This window comes from Salvelinus sp. IW2-2015, linkage group LG15, assembly GCF_002910315.2.
Source record: "Salvelinus sp. IW2-2015 linkage group LG15, ASM291031v2, whole genome shotgun sequence".
Classification (NCBI taxonomy): Eukaryota; Metazoa; Chordata; class Actinopteri; order Salmoniformes; family Salmonidae; genus Salvelinus; species Salvelinus sp. IW2-2015.
Genome location: NC_036855.1, coordinates 47172628 through 47195891, shown reverse-complemented (window position 1 = coordinate 47195891; position 23264 = coordinate 47172628). Strand labels below are relative to the sequence as shown.

The window sequence follows — 23264 nt, the reverse complement described above, 5'->3', positions numbered from 1 at the left end:
GGAAGACTGAAACAGGTTTCTCTCAAGAATTTCCCAGTATTTAGCGCCATCCATCATTTCTTCAATTCTGACCAGTTTCCCAGTCCCTGCCGATGAAAAACATCCCCACAGCATGACCATGCTTCACTGTGGGATGGTATTCTCGGGGTGATGAGAAGTGTTGAGTTTGCGCCAGACATAGTGTTTTCCTTGATGGCCAAAAAGCTCAATTTTATTCCCATCTGACCAGAGTACCTTCTTCCATATGTTTGGGGAGTCTCCCACTTGCCTTTTGGCGAACACCKAACMTGTTTGCTTATTTTTTTCTTTAAGCAATGGCTTTTTTTCTGGCCACTCTTCCATAAACCCAGCTCTGTGGCGTGTATGGCATAAAGTGGTCCTGTTGACAGATATTCCAATCTCCGCTGTGGAGCTTTGCAGCTCCTTCAGGGTTATCTTTGGCCTCTTTGTTGTTTGTTTAGACAGCATTTAACTCCTTTTATGAAGTGGCAGCTGCATTCATGTAGATAATGTTGGCATAATCTAGGATAGATACAGTGACATGCAAAATAACATTTTGTAACTATATGTGTTTTAAAAGATAACTTAGAGTTGATCCAAAATGCCCAGGTATTTGTAAAAAGGGATATGCTCAATTTGGGCTCCATTCAAGGTGCAGATTTTTTTATCTGTGGAGTCAATGTTGTGGGCTCTAGAAAACAAAATACAGTAGTTTGTTTTTCTCTGATTCAATACTAATTTAAGGTCAACAAGTGCTTTTTCTACGACATTAAAAGCAGTCAGATAAAGCCTGGTTCACAGAGGAGACAATATAGTACATAACAGTATAATCTGCATAAAGGTGAAATATTGTGCAATATTGTTGATGTACATATTAAAAAGTACTTGGCCCAGAATGGAACCTTGCAAAACACCTTTTGTTCTGTGAAGGAAACTTGACCTGTCAGCAGATGTACATTGTGATCTATCAGCTATGTAGTTCTGAAACAAAATGCAAGCGGCGTGATCTAAACCAATAGAAAATAACCTCTGTATAAACAACGTATGATCAACAGTATCAAAGGCCTTGGAGAAGTCTATAAAGAGGGCAGCACAATGTTATTTCTCATCCATAGCATTTACTATATAATTTACTATAAGTGATGTAGCAGAGATACAGTATGTCCTGGTCCAAAACCAGACTGATGAGCATTCAGAATACAGTTCGAAGATAAGAAAGATCGTAGCTGAGAATTGATCAAGGATTCTAATATTTTTGCAAGAAGTTATTAAGCAAAAACTAACGTGACCTTCGGAGCAACAAGAGAAATGAAGACACTTCTCCAGTTTAGAAGGACCACCATGTGACCGGCATAGCCAATGTTATTTTCTAAATTAACCAAGCAGGTTCCTAACAACAAAAGAGCCAGGGTAGGATAGGTATGTTTGTGAGGAAGAAGAGCAATTACGACGTATAATTGTATCTCAATCTGACCTTCTGACAGTCCCGTTCGGAGATTAGATTTGACCTTGAACGCATTCACCAAATCAACACACGCTGGTGGAGTTCCTGCCTAACTACATTGCAGTCGCATGTCAGATCTTACAATGACTGGATCAATATTTAAGGCCAGGCACCATATGAGCATATACAGTATGCACATACAGGGAGCAAAAAAATTGGGACAGTGACACATGTTTTGTTGTTTTGGCTCTGTACTCCAGCACTTTGGATTTGAAATGATACAATGACTATGAGGTTAAAGTTCAGACTGTCAGCTTGAATTTTAAGGTATTTTCATCCATATCGAGTGAACTGTTTAGAAATGACAGAACTTTTTGTACATAGCCCCCCCATTTTAGGGGACCAAAAGAATTGGGACAAATCTGTATCGAAGTAGTAAAAAGTTTAGTATTTGGTCCCATATACCTAGCACACAACCATTACATCCAGCTTGTGACTCTACAAACTTGTTGGATGCATTTGCTGTTTGTTTTGGTTGTGTTTCAGATTATTTTGTGCCCAATAGAAATTCATTCTAAATAATGTATTGTGTCATTTTGGAGTCACTTTTATTGTAAATGAAAATAGAATATGTCTCTAAACACTTCTACATTAGTGTTGATTATGGGTAGTCCTGAATGACTCATGAATAATGATGAGTGAGAAAGTTAGATACACAAATATCATACCCCCAAGATATGCTAACCTCTCACCATTACAATAACAGGGGAAGTTTTTTGGGGGGGTATGATGTTTGTGATTTTTGCCTCTTTCTATCTCTAAAATACTAAAGACATTTTAGGAAAAWTTTTCCAAGAACATTTTATCCAGAATAAAATTTTTACAACAAATTAAACATTTTGAGTAAGTCTGGAGAATATACAGTAGTATCAAAGGAAAACCACACAGCTTGGTGAATGTAGATGCTTCTGAAGCTGAGAAAAATGAGTTTGCATGTGGGGAAAGTCAGATTTTTGTGAAATGGCAATTAAATACTAAAGAATTTACAGTGCTTTCAGAAATAATTCACACCCCTTGACTTTTTCCACATTTTGTTGTGTTACAGCCTGAATTTAAAATGTATACATTTAGATTTGTTGATCCCTGGTCTACACACCACACCTCATAATGTCAATGAGAAATTATGTTTTTCTTATATATATTTTTTTACAAATTAATAAAAAATGAAAAGCTGAAAAGTCTTGAGTCAATAAGTATTCAACCCCTTTGTTATGGCAAGCCTAAATAAGTCCAAGAGTAACAATATGGTTACCAAGTCACATAAAACATTACATTGAGTCACTCATGTGTTTTCATGATTTTTGAATGACTACCTCATCTCTGTACCCCACACATACAATTATCTATAAGGTCCCTCAGTCGAGCAGTGAATTTCAAACACAGATTCAACCACAAAGACCAGGGAGGTTTTCCAATGCTCGCAAAGAAAGGCACCTATTGGTAGATGGTAAAAATGTAAAAGCAGACATTGAATCCCTTTGAGCATGGTGAAGTTATTAATTACACGCTGGTCCGACCAATCTGAATCCACGCTTCAAGACTGCTTCGATCACGCGGATTGAATATGTTCCGCATCGCGTCCAACAACAATATTGACGAATATGCTGATTCGGTGAGCGAGTTCATTAGGAAGTGCATTGACGATGTCGTACCCACAGCAACGATAAAAACATTCCCAAACAGAAACCGTGGATTGACGGCAGCATTCGCGTGAAACTGAAAGCGCGAACCACTGCTTTTAACCAGGGCAAGGTGACCGGAAGCATGACCGAATACAAACAGTGTAGCTATTCTCTCCGCAAGGCAATCAAACAGGCTAAGTCTCAGTACAGAGACAAAATCGAGTCGAAATTCAACAGCTCAGACACAAGAGGTATGTGGCAGGGTCTACAGTCAATCACGGATTACAAAAAGAAAACCAGCCCCGTCGAGGACCAGGATGTCTTGCTCCCAGACAGGCTAAACAACTTTTTTGCCCGCTTTGAGGACAATACAGTGCCACTGACACGCCCCCTACCAAACCTGCGGGCTCTCCTTCACTGCAGCCGAGGTGAGTAAAACATTTAAACGTGTTAACCCTCGCAAGGCTGCAGGCCAAGACGGCATTCCCAGCCGCGTCCTCAGAGCATGCGCAGACCAGCTGGCTGGTGTGTTTACGGACATATTCAATCAATCCTTATCCCAGTCTGCTGTTCCCACATGCTTCAAGAGGGCCACCATTGTTCCTGTTCCCAAGAAAGCTAGGTAACTGAGCTAAACGACTACCGCCCCGTAGCACTCACTTCCGTCATCATGAGTGCTTTGAGAGACTAGTCAAGGACCATATCACCTCCACCCTACCGGACACCCTAGACCCACTCCAATTTGCTTACCGACCCAATAGGTCCACAGACGACGCAATCGCAACCACACTGCACACTGCCCTAACCCATCTGGACAAGAGGAATACCCATGTGAGAATGCTGTTCATCGATTACAGTCAGCATTTAACACATAGTACCCTCCAAACTCGTCATCAAGCTCGAGACCCTGGGTCTCGACCCCGCCCTGTGCAACTGGGTCCTGGACTTCCTGACGGGCCGCCCCCAGGTGGTGAGGGTAGGTAACAACATCTCCACCCCGCTGATCCTCAACACTGGGCCCCCACAAGGGTGCGTTCTGAGCCCTCTCCTGTACTCCCTGTTCACCCACGACTGCGTGGCCATGCACGCCTCCACTCAATCATCAAGTTTGCGGATGACACTACAGTGGTAGGCTTGATTACCAACAACGACGAGACGGCCTACAGGGAGGAGGTGAGGGCCCTCGGAGTGTGGTGTCAGGAAAATAACTCATACTCAACGTCAACAAAACAAAGGAGATGATTGTGGACTTCAGGAAACAGCAGAGGGAGCACCCCCTATCCACATCGACGGTCAGTAGTGGAGAAGGTGGAAAGTTTTAAGTTCCTCGGTGTACACATCACGGACAAACTGAATTGGTCCACCCACACAGACAGCGTTGTGAAGAAGGCGCAGCAGCGCCTCTTCAACCTCAGGAGGCTGAAGAAATTCGGCTTGTCACCAAAAGCACTCACAAACTTCTACAGATGCACATCGAGAGCATCCTGTCGGGCTGTATCACCGCCTGGTACGGCAACTGCTCCGCCCACAACCGTAAGGCTCTCCAGAGGGTAGTGAGGTCTGCAGAACGCATCACCAGGGGCAAACTACCTGCCTCCAGGACACCTACACCACCCGATGTCACAGGAAGGCCATAAAGATCATCAAGGACAACAACCACCCAAGCCACTGCCTGTTCACCCGCTATCATCCAGAAGGCGAGGTCAGTACAGGTGCATCAAAGCAGGGACCGAGAGACTGAAAAACAGCTTCTATCTCAAGGCCATCAGACTGTTAAACAGCCACACTAACATTTAGCGGCCGCTGCCAACATACTGACTCAACTCCAGCCACTTTAAAAATGGGAATTGATGGAAATTATGTAAAAATGTACCCTAGCCACTTTAAGCAATGCCACTTAATACAATGTTTACATACCCTACATTACCCATCTCATATGTATATACTGTACTCTATATCATCTACTGCATCTTGCCATCTTTATGCAATACATGTACCACTAGCCACTTTAAACTATGCCACTTTATGTTTACATACCCTACAGTACTCATCTCATACGTATATACCGTACTCTATACCATCTACTGCATCTGCCATGCCGTTCTGTACCACCACTCATTCATATATCTTTATGTACATATTCTTTATCCCTTTACACTTGTGTGTGTGTGTAAGGTAGTAGTGTGGAATTGTTAGGTTAGATTACTGTTGGTTATTACTGCATTGTCGGAACTAGAAGCACAAGCATTTCGCTACACTCGCATTAACATCTGCTAACCATGTGTATGTGACTAATAAAATTTGATTTGATTTGATTTGATTTGGATGGTGTATCAATACACCCATTCACCACAAAGATACAGTCGTCCTTCCTAACTCAGTTGTCGGAGAGGAAGGAAATCACTCAGGGAGTTGAATGGCTGTGATAGGAGAAAACTGAGGATGGATGAACAACATTGTAGCAATGAAGTAGACATATTTGGTATTCACATCTCAAAAAATATAAATTAACTTAACATAATTCATTTCGAATAGAAAGTTAGGAAATATAGATAAGATTCTTCAGCAATGGAGAGGTAAAAACTTGTCTATTTATGGAAAAATCCCATTGATTAACTCTTCTGTCCTATCACAGTTTACTTACTTACTAATGGCACTGCCTACTCCAGATGACTTGTTTTTTTAAATCATATGAGCAAAAATATTTCATTTTATTTGGAATGCTAAACCAGACAAAATTAAACGTGCCTATTTATATAATGAATATGAGTTTGGCTGGCTAAAAGTATTAAATATTAAAGCTTTAAACCTCTCACTAAAAGCGTCACTCATACATAAATTATACTTAAACCAAAAATGGTTCTCCAGTAGATTATTTTTGCCTTGATACAGATTGCAACTTCTCATTTCCGACTAATTGAAAATGAAATTTTGTTTAAAGTATCACCCTTTCTTAAACAAGCCACACAAAGCTGGTTACAATTTAAGTTTTAGTTTTATCCTCCAGAAAATATTTAACAAATATTACAACAAGTTATGGTTAAATTGAAATATACTGATTAATAAAAAAACATTATTTATGGAACAAATTTTTAAAAATAGTATTATATTTGGTAATGATATTATGAATCGAAACAGAGGAGTTATGTCACATATGCAGTTATCGAAAATATATGGGAATATCTGCTCAATACAAACTTACAACCAAATGATTGCAGCACTACCACAAAAATGGTGGAGGCAAGTAGAAAAGGGAGAAGGTAGGGAACTTGTTTGCCTGCCATATACTAAAGATACAAATTGGCTGAAAGGAACTGGCATAAATAGAAAAAAATACCAGTTTCATCTGAGAACAAAAATGTTGACAGCTGCGCCATACAGGTTGCAAAATAAATAGGAGCAGCTTTTCGATATACCAATTCCAATGCATATGGCTTATGAACTGGTACAAAAAACTACACTTGATTCAACACTTCGAGTTATTCAATTTAAATTATTATATACAATTCTTGCCACCAATAGAATGCTATAAATATGGGGCATAGAACAATCTCAGCTCTGTACATTTTGCAGAAAAGAGACAGAATAAATAGATKATTTATTCTGGTATTGCTCTTATGTAGCTTGTTTCTGGTCACAGGTTCAGGAATGGTTAAAAAATTCACAACAGGGCCTCCCGGGTGGCGCAGTGGTCTAGGGCACTGCATCACAGCGCTAGCTGTGCCACCAGAGATTCTGGGTTCGCGCTCAGGCTCTGTCGCAGCCGGCCGCGACCGGGAGGTCCGTGGGGCGACGCATAATTGGCCTAGCGTCGTCCGGGTTAGGGAGGGTTTGGCCGGTAGGGATATCCTTGTCCATGCGAAGAATTCTGTGGCGGGCCGGGCGCAGTGCGCGCTAACCAAGGTGCACGGTGTTTCCTCTGACACATTGGTGCGGCTGGCTTCCGGGTTGGATGCGCGCTGTGTTAAGAAGTAGTGCGGCTTGGTTGGGTTGTGTTTCGGAGGACGCTTGGCGACGCACAATTGGCCAGCGTTGTCCGGGGTTAGGAGGGTTTGGCCGGCAGGGATATCCTTGTCTCATCGCGCACTTGCGACTCCTGTGGCGGGCCGGGCGCAGTGCACGCTGACCAGGTCGCTAGGTGTACGGTGTTTCTCAGACACATTGGTGCGGCTGGCTTCCGGGTTGGATGTGCGTTGTGTCAAGAAGCAGTGCGGCTTGGTTGGGTTGTGTTTCGGAGGACGCATGGCTCTCGACCTTCGCCTCTCCCGAGTCTGTACGGAGTTGCAGCGATGAGACAAGACAGTAACTACTACTAATTGGATACCACGAAATTGGGGAGAGAAAAGAGGTAAAAAAATGTATACAATTTTTTAAAATCCGGGCAAAAGACTCGCTGGCACAAAATTAGGCATGAATGATCAACTCCCGAAGGAAATTGCAGAACAGCGCAAAGTTATGTACCCTTCTTCAAGGTGAATAGACTTAAAGGGAATGTTTAGCTCTGATGTCGATAACTGTAAATTGATAACCAACTGTTTCGAGACACATGGCTATTCTAAATATACGTCCAAGGCTATTCTAAAATAATAGCCATGGAGTCGAATATTGTAACCAATACTCTCCGATGGTAGGGTTGTATTTTTTTTTTAAACTATTGATAAAGAAATAAACTACAAATACACTCTACCATTAAAGATAGGGAAGTTGTCAAATAATTAGTATTCAACTTTATATATTTAGTTTTTAAATAGATAAAAGATAGCATTAGAAGAAAGGTAATTATTGAAATAATACACTCTTGAAATATACAGTGGGGCAAAAAAGTATTTAGTCACACCACAATTGTGCAAGTTCTCACTTAAAAAAGATGAGAGAGGGCCTGTAATTTTCATCATGGTACACTTCAACACTTCAACTACGAAGGAGTGGCTTCGTAAGAAGCATTTCAAGGTCCTGGAGTGGCCTAGCCAGTCTCCAGATCTCAACCCAATAGAAAATCTTTGGAGGGAGTTGAAAGTCCGTGTTGCCCAGCAACAGCCAAAACATACTGCTCTAGAGGAGATCTGCATATAGGAATGGGCAAAATACCAGACAGTGTGTGAAAACCTTGTGAAGACTTACAGAAAACGTTTGACTCTTGTGTTCAACAAAGGGTATATAACAAAGTATTGAGATAAACTTTTGTTATTGACCAAATACTTATTTTCCACCATAATTTGCAAATAAATTCATTAAAAATCCTACAATGTGATTTTCTGGATTTTTTTCCTCATTTTGTCTGTCATTGTTGAAGTGTACCTATGATGAAAATTACAGGCCTCTCTCATCTTTTTAAGTGGGAGAACTTGCACAATTGGTGGCTGACTAAATACTTTTTTGCCCCACTGTAAGGAACTGGAACACAAAAGTACTAAAAGCCCAAAATTAGGTAGGAATTAACATGGTAGAGATAAAAACACACCAAACAGAGGACATAGAAGGCACAGTATGTGGGTATGTGCAAGTGTATTGTGATGGAAAGTGGGGTGTCTGTTTCTGTGTTTGGAAAAGTGTGGAGTTAAGTGAGTGAAAAATAAAAATGGTTGTAAATGCCAGAGCCCATGTGTGTCTGCGAGCAGGAGTTGTGACAGGGAGATATTTCAATTTTGTGCAGATATGGGATATAGTTTATTCATTTATTGTCCTATCATGATGGAACAGTTCCCAACCCTATACCCTAGACACCCACCTGAGCGACCTACACACTAAAGAGAACTGCAAGTAGCCTATACGGGGCTCCTGAGTGGTACTGCATCTCAGTGCTAGAGGAGTCACTACAGACCCTGGTTTGATTCCAGGCTGTATCACAACCGGCCATGATTGGGAATCCCATAGAGCAGTGCACAATTGGCCCAGCGTCATCTGGGTTTGGCCGGAGTAGGCCGTCATTGTAAATAAGAATTTGTTCTGAACTGACTTGCCTAGTTAAATAAAGGTTAAATAAAAAWATATATATATACAGCAAAGACAGAAAGATAAATGTGGTCAGAGACCCACTAATGCTACACTGCCCCTCAAGATTCTGAGCCTGCCTGGCAGGGTTCGTCTAACAATACCAAAGCCCTCAGGTAGTGACAGTGCTGGCAAACACTAGCTGCAGTAAGTAACCCATTGGAAGGTGGTCACACTCGGACAATCAGAGAGGGGGCAAATGATTATGGCCCTGGTGTCACAAAATAATCAAAAGGTCTGACTGCACAGAGATGCTTGGGGAAATTGTCACAACGGGGGACCAATGTGTCTGTGTGTTTCAGGGTAAAGGGGTGTATCTGAGCTCCATCAGCTAGGACTTGACCTTGTTTAATCAAATCTCCCCATTCCTTCTCAGTTTTGCATGGCTTCTCAAACAGCTATAGTCTTCTTTTGAATTGGGCTTGGGGATGGAACAACTGTTGAACATCTGAGCTTATGGTTGTTTGTGGGGTAATGGTGGGGAATGTGTGAGTGTATGTATCCCACATCTGTTGCTGTGGGGTAATGAGGTTTGGGACAATACAGGATGATTCACAATAATTATTTGCCAAAATAATAATTGCTTGCCAAAAACAATTTAAAAATCATTACTGACTGCTTATAGGTAACAATCCTTTGTATGAACTGCCTACATTATTACACATATTATTAATTAATTGTGGAAAGAATTTAAGATATGCAATATTTGTTTACCCAAAAATGAAAGTGATGGAGTGCTGCATCAGATGACCTGTCCTCCAAAATCAAATGTTACATTTTTTTTATAATCTTTGTAAATTATATCATAAATAGGACTGGTGGAATTATGTCACATATGCAGCAAACAAAAGTATATGGACATTTCTACCCAAAATTACAACCAACTAATTGCAGCATAACCGCAAAAATGGAAGAGGCAAGTGGAAGGAGGAGAAAGCAAGGAACTTGACTGTCAGCCCTGCGTTAAAGACCAAAATTGGTTAAAGAAGATTGTGATGAAAAAAAACGTATACCAGTTTCATTTCAGGACCAAAAAATTGACAGCCGTGCCATACAGATTACAAACTAGTTGGGAAGAATTTCTTTCGATGTATCCCATGGCACATGGTTTATGAACTGACGCACAAAACAACACCGGATTCAAAACAGAGTTTTTCATTTTAAATTATACACAATTCTTGCAACCAATAGAATGTTATATATATATCGTGGATACTACCCTCCCAGCTCTGCAGATTTTGCTGCAAAGAGACACTGTCCATATGTAGCTTGTATTTGGTCGCAGGTTCAGGAATTGCTGAAGAATTGCAACATTTACCTGGAGCTAACTCTGCAAATGGCACTTCTGGGTGATTTGAAAAGTCATAGTCAGTCAATCAATTAGAGGTCGACCGATTAATCGGAATGGCCGATTAATTAGGGCCGATTTCAAGTTTTCATAACAATCGGTAGTCGGCATTTTTGGACACCGATTATGGCCGATTACATTGCACTCCACGAGGAGACTGCGTGGCAGGCTGAGTACCTGTTACGTGAGTGCAGAAAGGAGCCAAGGTAAGTTGCTAGCTAGCATTAAACGTATCTTATAAAAAGCAATCAATCTTAACATAATCACTAGTTAACTACACATGGTTGATGATATTACTAGTTTATCTAGCTTGTCCTGCGTTGCATATAATCAATACAGTACCTGTTAATTTATCATCGAATCACAGCCTACTTCGCCAAATGAGTGATGATTTAAGAAGTGCATTCGCGAAAAAAGCACTGTCGTTGCACCGATGTGTACCTAACCATAAACATCAATGCCATCAATACACAAGTATATATTTTTAAACTTGCAAATTTAGTTAATATTGCCTGCTAACATGAATTTATTTTAACTAGGGAAATTGTATCACTTATCTTGCGTTCTGTGCATGCAGAGTCAGGGTATATGCAGCAGTTTGGGCTGCCTGGCTTTTTGCGAACTGTGTGAAGACCATTTCTTCCTAACAAAGACCGTAATTAATTAGCCAGAAATGTACATAATTATGACATAACATTGAAGGTTGTGCAATGTAACAGCAATATTTACACTTAGGGATGCCACCCATTAGATAAAATACGGAACGGTTCCGTATTTCCCTGAAAGAATAAACGTTTTGTTTTCGAAATGATTCGAAATGATCAGTTTCTGGATTTGACCATATTAATGACCTAAGGCTCGTATTTCTGTATGCTATTATATTATAATTAAGTCTATGATTTGATATTTGATAGAGCAGTCTGACTGAGCGGCGATAGGCAGCAGCAGGCTCGTAAGCATTCATTCAAACAGTACTTTCCTGCATTTGCCAACAGCTCTTCGCTGTGCTTCAAGCATGGCGCTGTTAATGACTTCAAGCCTATCAACTCCCGAGATTAGGCTGGCAATACTATAGTGCCTATAAGAACATCCAATAGTCAAAGGTATATGAAATACAAATGGTATAGAGAGAAATAGTCCTATAATTCCTATAATAACGACAACCTAAAACTTCTTACCTGGGAATATTGAAGACTCATGTTAAAAGGAACCACCAGCTTTCATATGTTCTCATGTTCTGAGCAAGGAACTTAAACACTAGCTTTTTTACATGGCAAATATTGCACTTTTACTTTCTTCTCCAACACTTTGTTTTTGCATTATTTAATGCAAATTGAACATGTTTCATTATTTATTTGAGACTAAATGGATTTTATTGATGTATTATATTAAGGTAAAATAAAAGTGTTCATTCAGTATTGTTGTAATTGTCATTATTACAAATATATATATTTTAAAAAATTGGCCGATTAATTGGTATCGGCTTTTTTTGTTCCTCCAATAATCGGTATCGGCGTTGAAAATCATAATCGGTCGACCTCTACAATCAATAATATAATAATACTCTTAGCAAAAATGTTTCTTTAATTTACAATCTTTAGATACTATAAAAATAGAAAGGTAGAGAATTTTGTGAAACATCACAGCACAGATTAAAAATACATGGCAAATAGAAATAAAAACTGGATGGTGTTCAGAGATAGATGGGAAGGGTTTCYTGGAGCTGAATGGTGGGACTAAAAATAACGAGATCACAAATAAAGTATACTGTGTTCGTAAAATGCATATACAGTGAATTCGGAAAGTATTCAGACCCCTTCACTTTTTCCACATTTTGTTACATTAAAAAGCCTTATTCTAAAATGGATTGAATCTACACACAACACCCCACAATGACAAGGCAAAACAGGTTTTTAAAAACTTAAATATCACATTTACATAAGTACTCAGACCATTTACTCAGTACTTTGTTGAGGCACCTTTGGTAGTGATTACATCCTCGAGTCTACTTGGCTATGATGCTACAATCTTGGCACACCTGTATTTGGGGATTTTCTCCCATTCTTCTCTGCAGATCCTCTCAAGCTATGTCAGGTTGGATGGGGAGCGTCACTGCACAGCTATTTTCAGGTCTCTCCAGAGATGTTCGTTCGGGTTCATGTCCGGGCTCTGGCTGGGTGACTCAAGTACATTCAGAGACTTGTCCCGAAGCCACTCCTGCGTTGTCTTGGCTGTGTACTTAGGGTCGTTGTCCTGTTGGAAGGTGAACCTTAGCCGCAGTCTGAGGTCCTGAGCGCTCTGGAGCAGGTTTACATCAAGCATCTCTCTGTACTTGGGCTCCCGAGTGGTGCAGTGGTCGAAGAGGCGTTTATCAGACACACTACAGTACCATTGCTGTTGCTCTACCCAACTCTGTCTCTGTCTCTCCCTTGCTCTCTCACTTTCTCCCATGCTCTCTCTCTCTCTTTATCTCGTTCTCTCTCTCCTAGAATGTCCTCATTTTTAAGACTTTAGAATTCTCTCTCTATGTCTCTTTCTCTCTCTCCCAGAATATCCACATTTTTAAGACCTGGATTGAATCCAGGCTGCATCACATCCGGCCACCCATAAAGCGGTGCACAATTTGACCAGCGTCGTCTGGTTTTGGCCGGAGTAGGCCATCATTGTAAATAATAATTTGTTCTTAACTGACTTGCCTATTTAAATAAATGTTAAATAAAATAAAAAACTTTGCTCTGCTCATCTTTCCCTCCATCCTGACTAGTCTCCCAGTCCCTGCAGCTGAAAAACAACAGCATGATACTTCCCCCACCATGCCTCAGCGTAGGGATGGTGCCAGGTTTCCTCCACATGTGACACTTGGCATTCAGGGCAACGCGGAGTGCCTGGATACAGCCAATAGCCATGGTATATTGGCCATATACCACAAACCCCTGAGGTGCCTTATTGTTATTATGAACTGGTTACCAATATAATTAGAATCAAATCAAACTTTATTTGTCACATGCGCCGATTACAACAAGTGTAGACCATACCGTGAAATGCTTACTTACAAGCCCTTAACCAACAGTGCAGTTAATTTTATTCACCAAATATACTAAAGTAAAACATAATAAAAAGTAACACAACATAACAATAATGAGGCCATATACAGGGGGTACTGGTCCCGAGTCAGTGTGCGGGGATACAGGTTCTAAGTAATTTGTACATGTAGTTAGGGGTGAAGTGACTATGCATAGATAATAAACAGGGAGTAGCAGCAGTGTAAAAAACAAATGGAGATGGGGGGGGGGTCAATGTAATAGTCAGTTGGCTATTTGATGAATTGTTCAGCAGTCTTATGGCTTGGGGGTAGAAGCTGTTAAGGAGCCTTTTGGTACTAGACTTGGCGCTTCGGTACCGCTTACCGTGCAGTAGCAGAAAAAAACAGTCTATGACTTGTGTGACTGGAGTCTCTGACCATTTTATGGGCTTTCCTCTGACACCACCTATTATATAGGTCCTGGATTGCAGGAAGCTTGGCGCCAGTGATGTACTGGGCCGTACGCATTACCCTCTGTAGCACCTTACGTCAGCCATCCTCTTCGGCGCCATTTAAAAAATAAATGTTTTGTCATACCCATGATATACCACGGCTGTCAGCCAATCAGCATTCAAGCCTCGGAGCACCCAGTTTATAATTACAAATGATTTGCAGACTGCAAATTAATTGCAAAAAGCCCAAACAGATATAATGTTTGACTAAAACATAATCATTTCAAACCTCTCTATTACCTGTGGGAAAACTTTGGAAAATATTTTTTTTTTACATTAAAATCACTTGGAGCTCATTTCCTGGTGTTTTATGTCCAACAATGAAATATATATTTTTAAATCTGACAACTTTGTGACACAAATACAGAACCCTACTGTCTACAGCTTGCCTCTCTTACCCAATACTGTCTGCAGCCTGTCACCAGAACAACAATAGGTGTTTACAAATATTTACCTTGATGAGCTCACAGAGCTTATCAGTGGTGTTACTTCTCGGGGAAACTTGTGACACTCGCTGAATGCTCAAAGGGAACGTGGCTATGGGAGACAGCTGGAAATATCACAGCCTCTCAACATGCCCCTGTGTGTGTGTGTGTGTGTGTGTGTGTGTGTGTGTGTGTGTGTGTGTGTGTGTGTGTGGGGGATTGAGTGAAAGGGGAATACCTAGTCAGTTGTAAATCTGAATGCCTTCAACTGAAATGTGTCTTCCGCATTTAACCCGACCCCTCTGAATCAGAGAGGTGCGGGGGGCTGCCTTAATCGACATCCACGTCTTCGGCGCCCGGGGAACAGTGGGTTAACTGCCTTGAGTGTGTGTGTGTGTGTGTTTGTGTGTGTGGTGGAAACTGTGGTGCTTGTGTGTATACGTATGTGTGCGTGTGTGCGTGACCTACTGCATGTGCACAAGTGCATTAGTGTACGTGTGTAGGTGTGTGTGCATCCACCTGTGAGTTTCTACAGTGTTAGTTCACAGCAGTATCAGGGGTTTCACCTCTGGTAACATCCTGTTAGCAAAGATGCCATTTTAGGCTAAAGGTGACATGAGTGTTGCCAGTTATATAAGGTTCAAGCTGGTTCAAGCTGATGCTTCCATTGCCTGACTTTCAGTCTGTATTACTGCTTGTACTTGTAGGTAGAATGGAGTGTACTTGTAGCACTAATGGAGATGGCTAGATTGTATGTTAACCAATAGGTGTGTGTGCATGCATACGCATACATGTGTTTACGCCTGTGTGTGTCTTTTACCTGTTGCAGTCGACATGCAGCAATAGGTGTGTAGCGCTGATGGAGAGGGCTATCTTGTGCCACTGGCCATCGGCTAGTCGGTAGGGGAAGGACTCTGAGCGAGGCTTGCCCTTGTAGCGGTAGTGGTAGCGGATCTCCTCCCTCAGCCCACTGCTCTCCAGCTCAAAGTAACTGCAAGGGAGGAGAGGGCAAAGGTTACAGGCAGAGTTCAGAGATCACTGAAGCGCTTACAGCCCCTGAGAAATATGGAGAAGAATTTAGCTTGGGGTCATGAGGTGATGCAATGGGGGAATGTGGTGTGTTAATATTCAACATACATACCCTACCGGTCAAAAGTTTTAAAACACCTTCTCATTAAAGGGTTTTTCTTTATTTTCTACATTGTACAATAATAGTGAAGATATCAAGACTATGAAATAACACGTATGGAATCATGTAGTCACCAAAAAAGTGTTGTAAGCAATATTTTTGTGAAGACAATGGGGTAATGGGCATCTTGGAGCTGTTTGTTATCATATTGACTGATTTAAAACATGTGAATAAAGTCTTTAATACAAAAATCAAGAGGAAAACAAGCCGGATAATAACGCGTATGGCAAAATAATAATCTAAAAAGACATTCACGGTTCGACTGACAGGAGAAGAGGAAAGTAGAGAACAAAACAGGAGAGAAGAGAACCAAAGAGAGCAGAACCAAAGAAAACAAATGGTCTGAAGAGAACTGACGAGAAGAGTCTGCTGCCTGTCTGAAGAACAAGAAAATTAGAAGAAAAACATTTAAAAGGACAGCAGGAGAGGTGCAGAGGAAAAGCAGAAGAGAGAGTCAGCACCCAGAGGAGAATGAGAGGAGGAGTGTGGGAGTGTGTCTCTAAAGCCGTCTGTCTCTAAACATGTCCAGCATTGCACACACAGGGAGGAGCGGCCCCATAAACCTTCAATGGAGCGTAATGACCCAGGCCCAGACATCTCCTAACCCCTGCACTCAGGCTCTGATCAGCCGCGCTAAATTAAGAGCCAGGAGGCCACAGCCAGCAGCACCCAGGGAACCGTAGCCAGCCAGCCGTGACATTTCTGTTTCTTCAAAAACTTCTGCACACTGGCCCCTTAAAACAACCACCATTTTCCCGTTTCCAATCCCCAGAGTTCACCACACACGCAAATGCACATATGTACACACACACGCACACACACACAGTGTCCCAACTCGCACACACACATCAGCCCAGCCAGGCCCCATCCATATTCATGCCCAACGAGGATACAACCATCCCGCTATGTAGAATACCAAGTGAGGCTCCGTTCTGGGAAGCTGGATTTATCCCTCTCCCAATTCTCAGTTTGCCGAAAAACTGAGAGCAGCTCGTGATAGCTATCCAAAACAGTACTGGCATGCGACACACAGAAAAATAATGTATATGGCCGTGGATTCAATGGGCAGTTGATCAAACGAAGGGAGATTAACTCAAATATGACGTGAATTAATTAAGTTGTAAACCCTCAGAGCGTGTGCCTGCATCCTAAATGGAACCCTATTCCGTATATAACACACTACTTTTGACCAGGGCCCACAGGAAGTGCACTAAATAGGAAAGAGGGTGCCATTTGGGACGTAAGCCGTGTGACTGAACAATGTTCAGGAGCTGTTCCAGAGAAACAGTCAGACAGCCAGACCTCAACGTTTAAGAGCCACCATTAAATCAACACATGTACTCTGTACCCAGGCAACTGCCACCTCTAAGAGATCACCTCATTGCTGGGCAATACAACAACCATTCACATGCATCCAAATCTGCCTGCATTTTCATTCGCGGCAGGCATCTATTCATGAAGGGATTAATCAGAACCAGAACCTGCCTAATCCAGGTTTCTGTTGTCCCTTTACAATATTAGCTGGTTGTAAATAGAGTACATTCATTCACAAGGCCAGCGGGCAAGGTTTGGCATGTGATGTCTTAATTATGTCTGGTAAAAGGGGTGGCAGGTAGTCTAGCGGTTAGAGCGTTGGGCCAGTAACCGAAAGGTTGCTGGATTGAATCCCCAAACGGACAAGGTAAAAACCTGTCGTCCTGCCCCTGAGCAAGGCAGTTAAACCACTMTTCTCCGGGCGCCGAAGACGTGGATGCCGATTATGGCAGCCCCCCGCACCTCTCTGATTCAGAGGGGTTGGGTTAAATGTGGAAGACACATTTCAGTTGAATGCATTCAGTTGTACAACTGACTAGGTATCCTCCATTTCCTAAACTGTTTTTCTGTCTGACAAGACGTCATATAACCAGATTACAACCAACTAGTCCATTACATTACAACCAGGTACAGATGCATTTCCCAAGACATCTTGGGAAAGATATCATCTTTTGGTTATCTGGATACTACACAGACGTTCGCAAAACGTCCACAGCTTTGCGTACTCTTGGCATTCTCTCAACCAGCTTCATGAGGTAGTTACCAGAAATGCATTTCAATTAACAGGTGTGCCTTGTTAAAAGTTAATTTGTGGAATTTCTTTCCTTCTTAATGCATTTGAGCCTTTCAGTTGTGTTGTGACAAGGTAGGGGTGGTATACAGAAGATAGCCCAATTTGGTAAGACATGAAGGTCAGTCAATCCAGAAAATGTCAAGAACTTTTAAAGTTTCTTCAAGTGCTATGACGAAACTGTCTCTCATGTGGACCGCCACAGGAAAGGAAGACCCAGAGTTCCCTCTGCTGCAGAGGATAAGTTAGTTAGAGTTAACTGCACCTCAGATTGCAGCCCAAATAAATGCTTCACAGAGTTCAAGTAACAGACACATCTCAACATCAACTGTTCAGAGGAGACTGCGTGAATCAGGCCATCATGGTCAAATTTCTGCAAAGAACCCACAGCTAAAGGACACCAATAAGAAGAAGAGACTTGCTTGGGCCAAGAAACACGAGCAATGGACATTTGACCAGTGGAAATCTGTCCTTTGGTCTGATGAGTCCGAATTTGAGATTTTTGGTTCCAACTGCCATGTCATTGTGAGACGCAGAGTAGGTGAACGGATGATCTCTGCATGTGTGGTTCCCACCGTGAAGCATGGAGGAGGAGGTGTGATGGTGTGGGGGTGCTTTGCTGGTGACACTGTCAGTGATTTATTTAGAATTCAAGGCACTCTTAATAACCAGCATGGCTACCACAGCATTTTGCAGTGATACGCCATCCCATCTGGTTTACYCTTAGTGGGACTATCATTTGTTTTTCAACAAGACAATCACGCAACACACCTCCAGGCTATGTAGGGGCTATTTGACCAAGAAGGAGAGTAATGGAGTGCTGCATCAGATGACATGGCCTCCGCAATCACCCGACCTCAACCCAATTGAGATGTTTGGGATGAGTTGGACCGCTGAGTGAAGGAAAAACAGCCAACAAGTGCTCAGCATATGTGAGAACTCCTTCAAGACTGTTGGTAAAGCATTCCAGGTGAAGCTGGTTGAGAGAATGCCAAGAGTGTACAAAGCTGTCATCAAGGCAAAGGGTGGCTACTTTAAAGAATCTAAAATACAGTACCAAAAATWTAGAAAAACCCTTGAAGGAATAGGTGTGTCCAAACTGTTTTACCTAAAAACAATTTCTAAATGTTTTTTTTTTCTTTTTGCATGAACAGATTGTCGCATGGAATGTACGTCACGATTATCAGCCAAAGAGCTGATTCCAACTGACTTTCTTCAACTAATCCTACTTTTTAGATGCCGAAAAGCTGTTGCGGGACGTTTTGTTTGAACAATAGCGGCAGAAAATGTATTAAGTTAAATCAACTGCCCAACAACCAGATTGACCGGAATGTTTGGTAGTGGAAAGACATAGGAAGAAGAGAGATCATGATACAGAAAGCAGTAGAGCATCTAGTAAAGAAAGCATAAAGAGGGCCAAGGTAGGAAGCAAGAGTATTGGGGTGGAAAGTGGTGATAGTGTTTGATGAGACCACAGGGCCTCACTTACACCCTATCCGACTAAATAATGCTGTAAAGAAAGAGGTACGTGAAGTGAAATGAGCTCGGTTCATTGGAAATGGTATATTGTTAATATTGTGTGGTAGCCAGGCTCAGCAAAAGAAGATTCTGAAAATGGAAAAGCTTAAAGGGAAGAAGATTAAAAGCCATGTCCCTGGTGCTTATGGTAGATTGAGGGGAGTCATCAGTGGGGTCCCAATATCTATCTCCACGGAAGATATCAAAGAAAATGTGAAGGGAGGCAGAATGATTGAGGCCAAAAGGTTGATCAGTAGGAAAGAGGGTCAAAGAAGTGAAAGCGTATCAGTGATGCTGAGGTTTGAGAAAGTCGTGCCGGGAAAAGCACAGATAGAATTCCTTAGTTTCAATGTTAGAGAATTAGTCCCATATGCACTGCAGMGTTTTAAATGCCAAAGAATGGACGTAGCTGCTCAGTGTAAAGGAAAGAAAATATATGTGCCAAGTGTGGAGGGGCACATGATTACGGTGAATGTGGAAGAAATGTGAAGGTTAAGTGCTGTAATTGTGGGGGAGAACACAGTGCAGTATTTGGTGGATGCCAGGTATAGAGAGAGGTTAGAGAGGCTCGGAGATATAGGATCAGTCATGATGTATTATAATGCAGAGGCCGTAAAACAGATTGGTAGAACTATTATCACACCATTATCATTTGCATCGCTAACTGGCTACAGTGATAGACAATGTGCGCAACCCACAGAAAGGGGCATCCCATGTCGTTGCTTCTTTAGAAAGTTCCAGGAAATACGAATCACCGATGCATTATTTTCATATCTTGTGAGAAACTTGAACAAATCAATACATTTTCTCTTGAGTTCAAAATATTTAAATCACTCTTATAAATTCATATTTTTGAATATTGCTGAAATCTGTTTCAATGTCTGGATTCCATCATTCCGTCCTCATTCTTTTTATAGGGCCCTACGARACCATTATGATACCGGTTATGTTACGTAGTCTGTCCATGAGAGATTATAACATATGTCACAATGACATTATTTAAAAAGARTGTACCCGTTGGGAGATACATTGCACAACATGAGTATATTTATTTAAACACAATAGCCGACATACAGTGTAGGACGTTTCTCATGAAATAAGCTTTTTCAACAGTATATAACTATAGCCTTTACTGCGAGGTGCTAATTTGTATTTAATTTCACTACATGTTAATCTTAAAAGCCCATGCATTATATAACCACTAAAGGTATGCTCCTAAATGGAGAAGATGAATAAAAGAGGAGATGAAGGCGATAAACTTCAAAACCCATCATCACCATCGAATGAATGACCCCTGTTCCTCTTCAACTGTTTCCATAGCAACCYTTGCTCCCTCCTGTGCGAGAAATCGTGTTACCCTTAAACAATTAAGTCAGAGCAAATGAACTAGCATTACTGGGGAGTGTTATTATTCTGTGTTTACAGACATCAAAGACAGGGTTTCTGATTCAATCAGCGGGATTGTCTGAATATGGGCCAGTGGTTGGTGTAGTGTATATACAGAAAATCAAAATCAAATCAACTAAAATGTTATTTGTCATGTTTTGTAAACAATAGGTGTAGACTAACAGTGAAATGCTTACATACGGGTCATTTTCCAGAATTCAAGATAAAGATACAATAGATGTTTTATATATATACACGTCTATACAGTGGGGAGAACAAGTATTTGATAACCTGRAAAATCGGCAGTGTTTCCTACTTACAAAGCATGTAGAGGTCTGTAATTTTTATGATAGGTACACTTCAACTGTGAGAGACGGAATCTAAAACTAAAATCCAGAAAATCACATTGTATGAGTAGCCACAACAATTTGGCGTCAACAACAGAATGATTAATTCCACATGCGGAGAGTCTCCCAAGTTGCGCAGTGGTCTAAGGCACTGTATCGTATTTCTTTTAACCTTTATTTAACTAGGCAAGTCAGTTAGGAACAAATTCTTATTTTCAATGACAGCCTAGGAACAGTGGGTTCACCCCCTTGTTCATGGGCAGAACGACAGATTTGTACCTTGTCAGCTCAGGGATTCGATCTTGCAACCTTTCGGTTACTAGTCCAACGCTTTAACCACTAGGCCACCCTGCCACCCCGCCACCCCGGTAGTAATAGCTGTGCCACTAGAGATCCTGATTCAGGTCCACACTTTTTTGGATACTACATATTTCCATGTGTGTTATTTCATAGTTTTGATGTATTCACTATTATTCTACAATGTAGAAAGTAGTAAAATAAACTAAATCCTTGGATGAGTAGGTGTGTCCAAACTTTTGACTGGTACTGTATAAACACTGCTCAAAAAAATAAAGGGAACACTTTAACAACACAATGTAACTCCAAGTCAATCACACTTCTGTGAAATCAAACTGTCCACTTAGGAAGCAACACTGATTGACAATAAATTTCACATGCTGTTGTGCAAATGGAATAGACAATAGGTGGAAATTATAGGCAATTAGCAAGACACCCCCAATAAAGGAGTGGTTCTGCAGGTTGACCACAGACCACTTCTCAGTTCCTATGCTTCCTGGCTGATGTTTTGGTCACTTTTGAAGCTGGCGTGCTTTCACTCTAGTGGTAGCATGAGACGGAGTCTACAACCCACACAAGTGCTCAGGTAGTGCAGCTCATCCAGGATGGCACATCAATGCGAGCTGTGGCAAAAGGTTTGCTGTGTCTGTCAGCGTAGTGTCCAGAGCATGGAGGCGCTACCAGGAGACAGCCAGTACATCAGGAGACGTGGAGGAGGCCGTAGAGGGCAACAACCCAGAAGCAGGACCGCTACCTCCGCCTTTTGCAAGGAGGAGCAGAGGAGCACTGCCAGAGCCCTGGCAAAATGACCTCCAGCAGCCACAAATGTGCATGTGTCTGCTCAAACGGTCAGAAAACAGACTCCATGAGGGTGGTATGAGGGCCGACGTCCACAGGTGGGGTTGTGCTTACAGCCCAACACCGTGCAGGACGTTTGGCATTTGCCAGAGAACACCAAGATTGGCAAATTCGCCACTGGCGCCCTGGCTCTTCACAGATGAAAGCAGGTTCACACGCACATTGACAGACTTACAGAGTCTGGAGATGCCGTGGAGAATGTTCTGCTGCCTGCAACATCCTCCAGCATGACCGGTTGGCGGTGGTCAGTCATGGTGTGGGTGCATTTCTTTGGGGGCCGCACAGCCCTCCATGTGCTCGCCAGAGATAGCCTGACTGCCATTAGGTACCGAGATGAGATCCTCAGACCCCTTTGTGACACTATGCTGGTGCGGTTGCCCTGGTTCCTCCTAATGCAAGACAATGCTAGACTCATGTGGCTGAGTGTGTCAGCATTCCTGCAAGAGGAAGCATTGATGCTATGGACTGGCCCGTCCGTTCCCCAACCTGAATCCAATTGAGCACATCTGGACATCATGTCTCGCTCCATCCATTAACGCCACGTTGCACCACAGACTGTCCAGGAGTTGGCGGATGCTTTAGTCCAGGTCTGGAGGAGATCCCTCAGGAGACCATCCGCCACCTCATCAGAGGCATGCCCAGGCGTTGTAGGGAGGTCATACAGCACGTGGAGGCCACACACACTACTGAGCCTCATTTTGACTGTTTAAGACATTACATCAAAGTTGGATCAGCCTGTAGTGTGGTTTTCCACTTTAATTTTGAGTGTGACTCCAAATCCAGACCTCCATGGGTTGATAAATTTGATTTCCATTGATAATTTTTGTGTGATTTTGTTGTCAGCACATTCAACTATGTAAAGAAAAAAGTATTTAATTAGAATATTTCATTCATTCAGATCTAGGATGTGTTATTTTACTGTTCCCTTTATTTTTTTGAGCAGTGTATTTGCAAAAAAATACATGGTGGATTGGAAGTGATGTAGACAATTACATCGATGGTTGTTGCAATCTACTGTATCTGCAATATTAAAGCTGATCTACCCTCTAAAAAGAAAAAAAGAAAATGTAACAAAATAATTATACAAAATATATAAGAGTACAGTGTACATTTTAGGACACGCTCAGCATCAAGGAGGAGT

At 41.8% G+C, this 23264-nt stretch overlaps 1 protein-coding gene across 1 annotated transcript in view; it reads right to left on the bottom strand.

Annotated features, from left to right (window-relative positions):
* The window catches only part of LOC139028867 (protein kinase C-binding protein NELL1-like), a 113242-nt gene that overhangs the window by 37163 nt on the left and 52815 nt on the right, over positions 1-23264 (bottom strand). The window contains exon 4 of the mRNA XM_070447365.1: positions 15245-15415. Coding sequence (XP_070303466.1) covers positions 15245-15415 — 171 coding nt within the window. The remainder of the gene's footprint in view (positions 1-15244; positions 15416-23264) is intronic.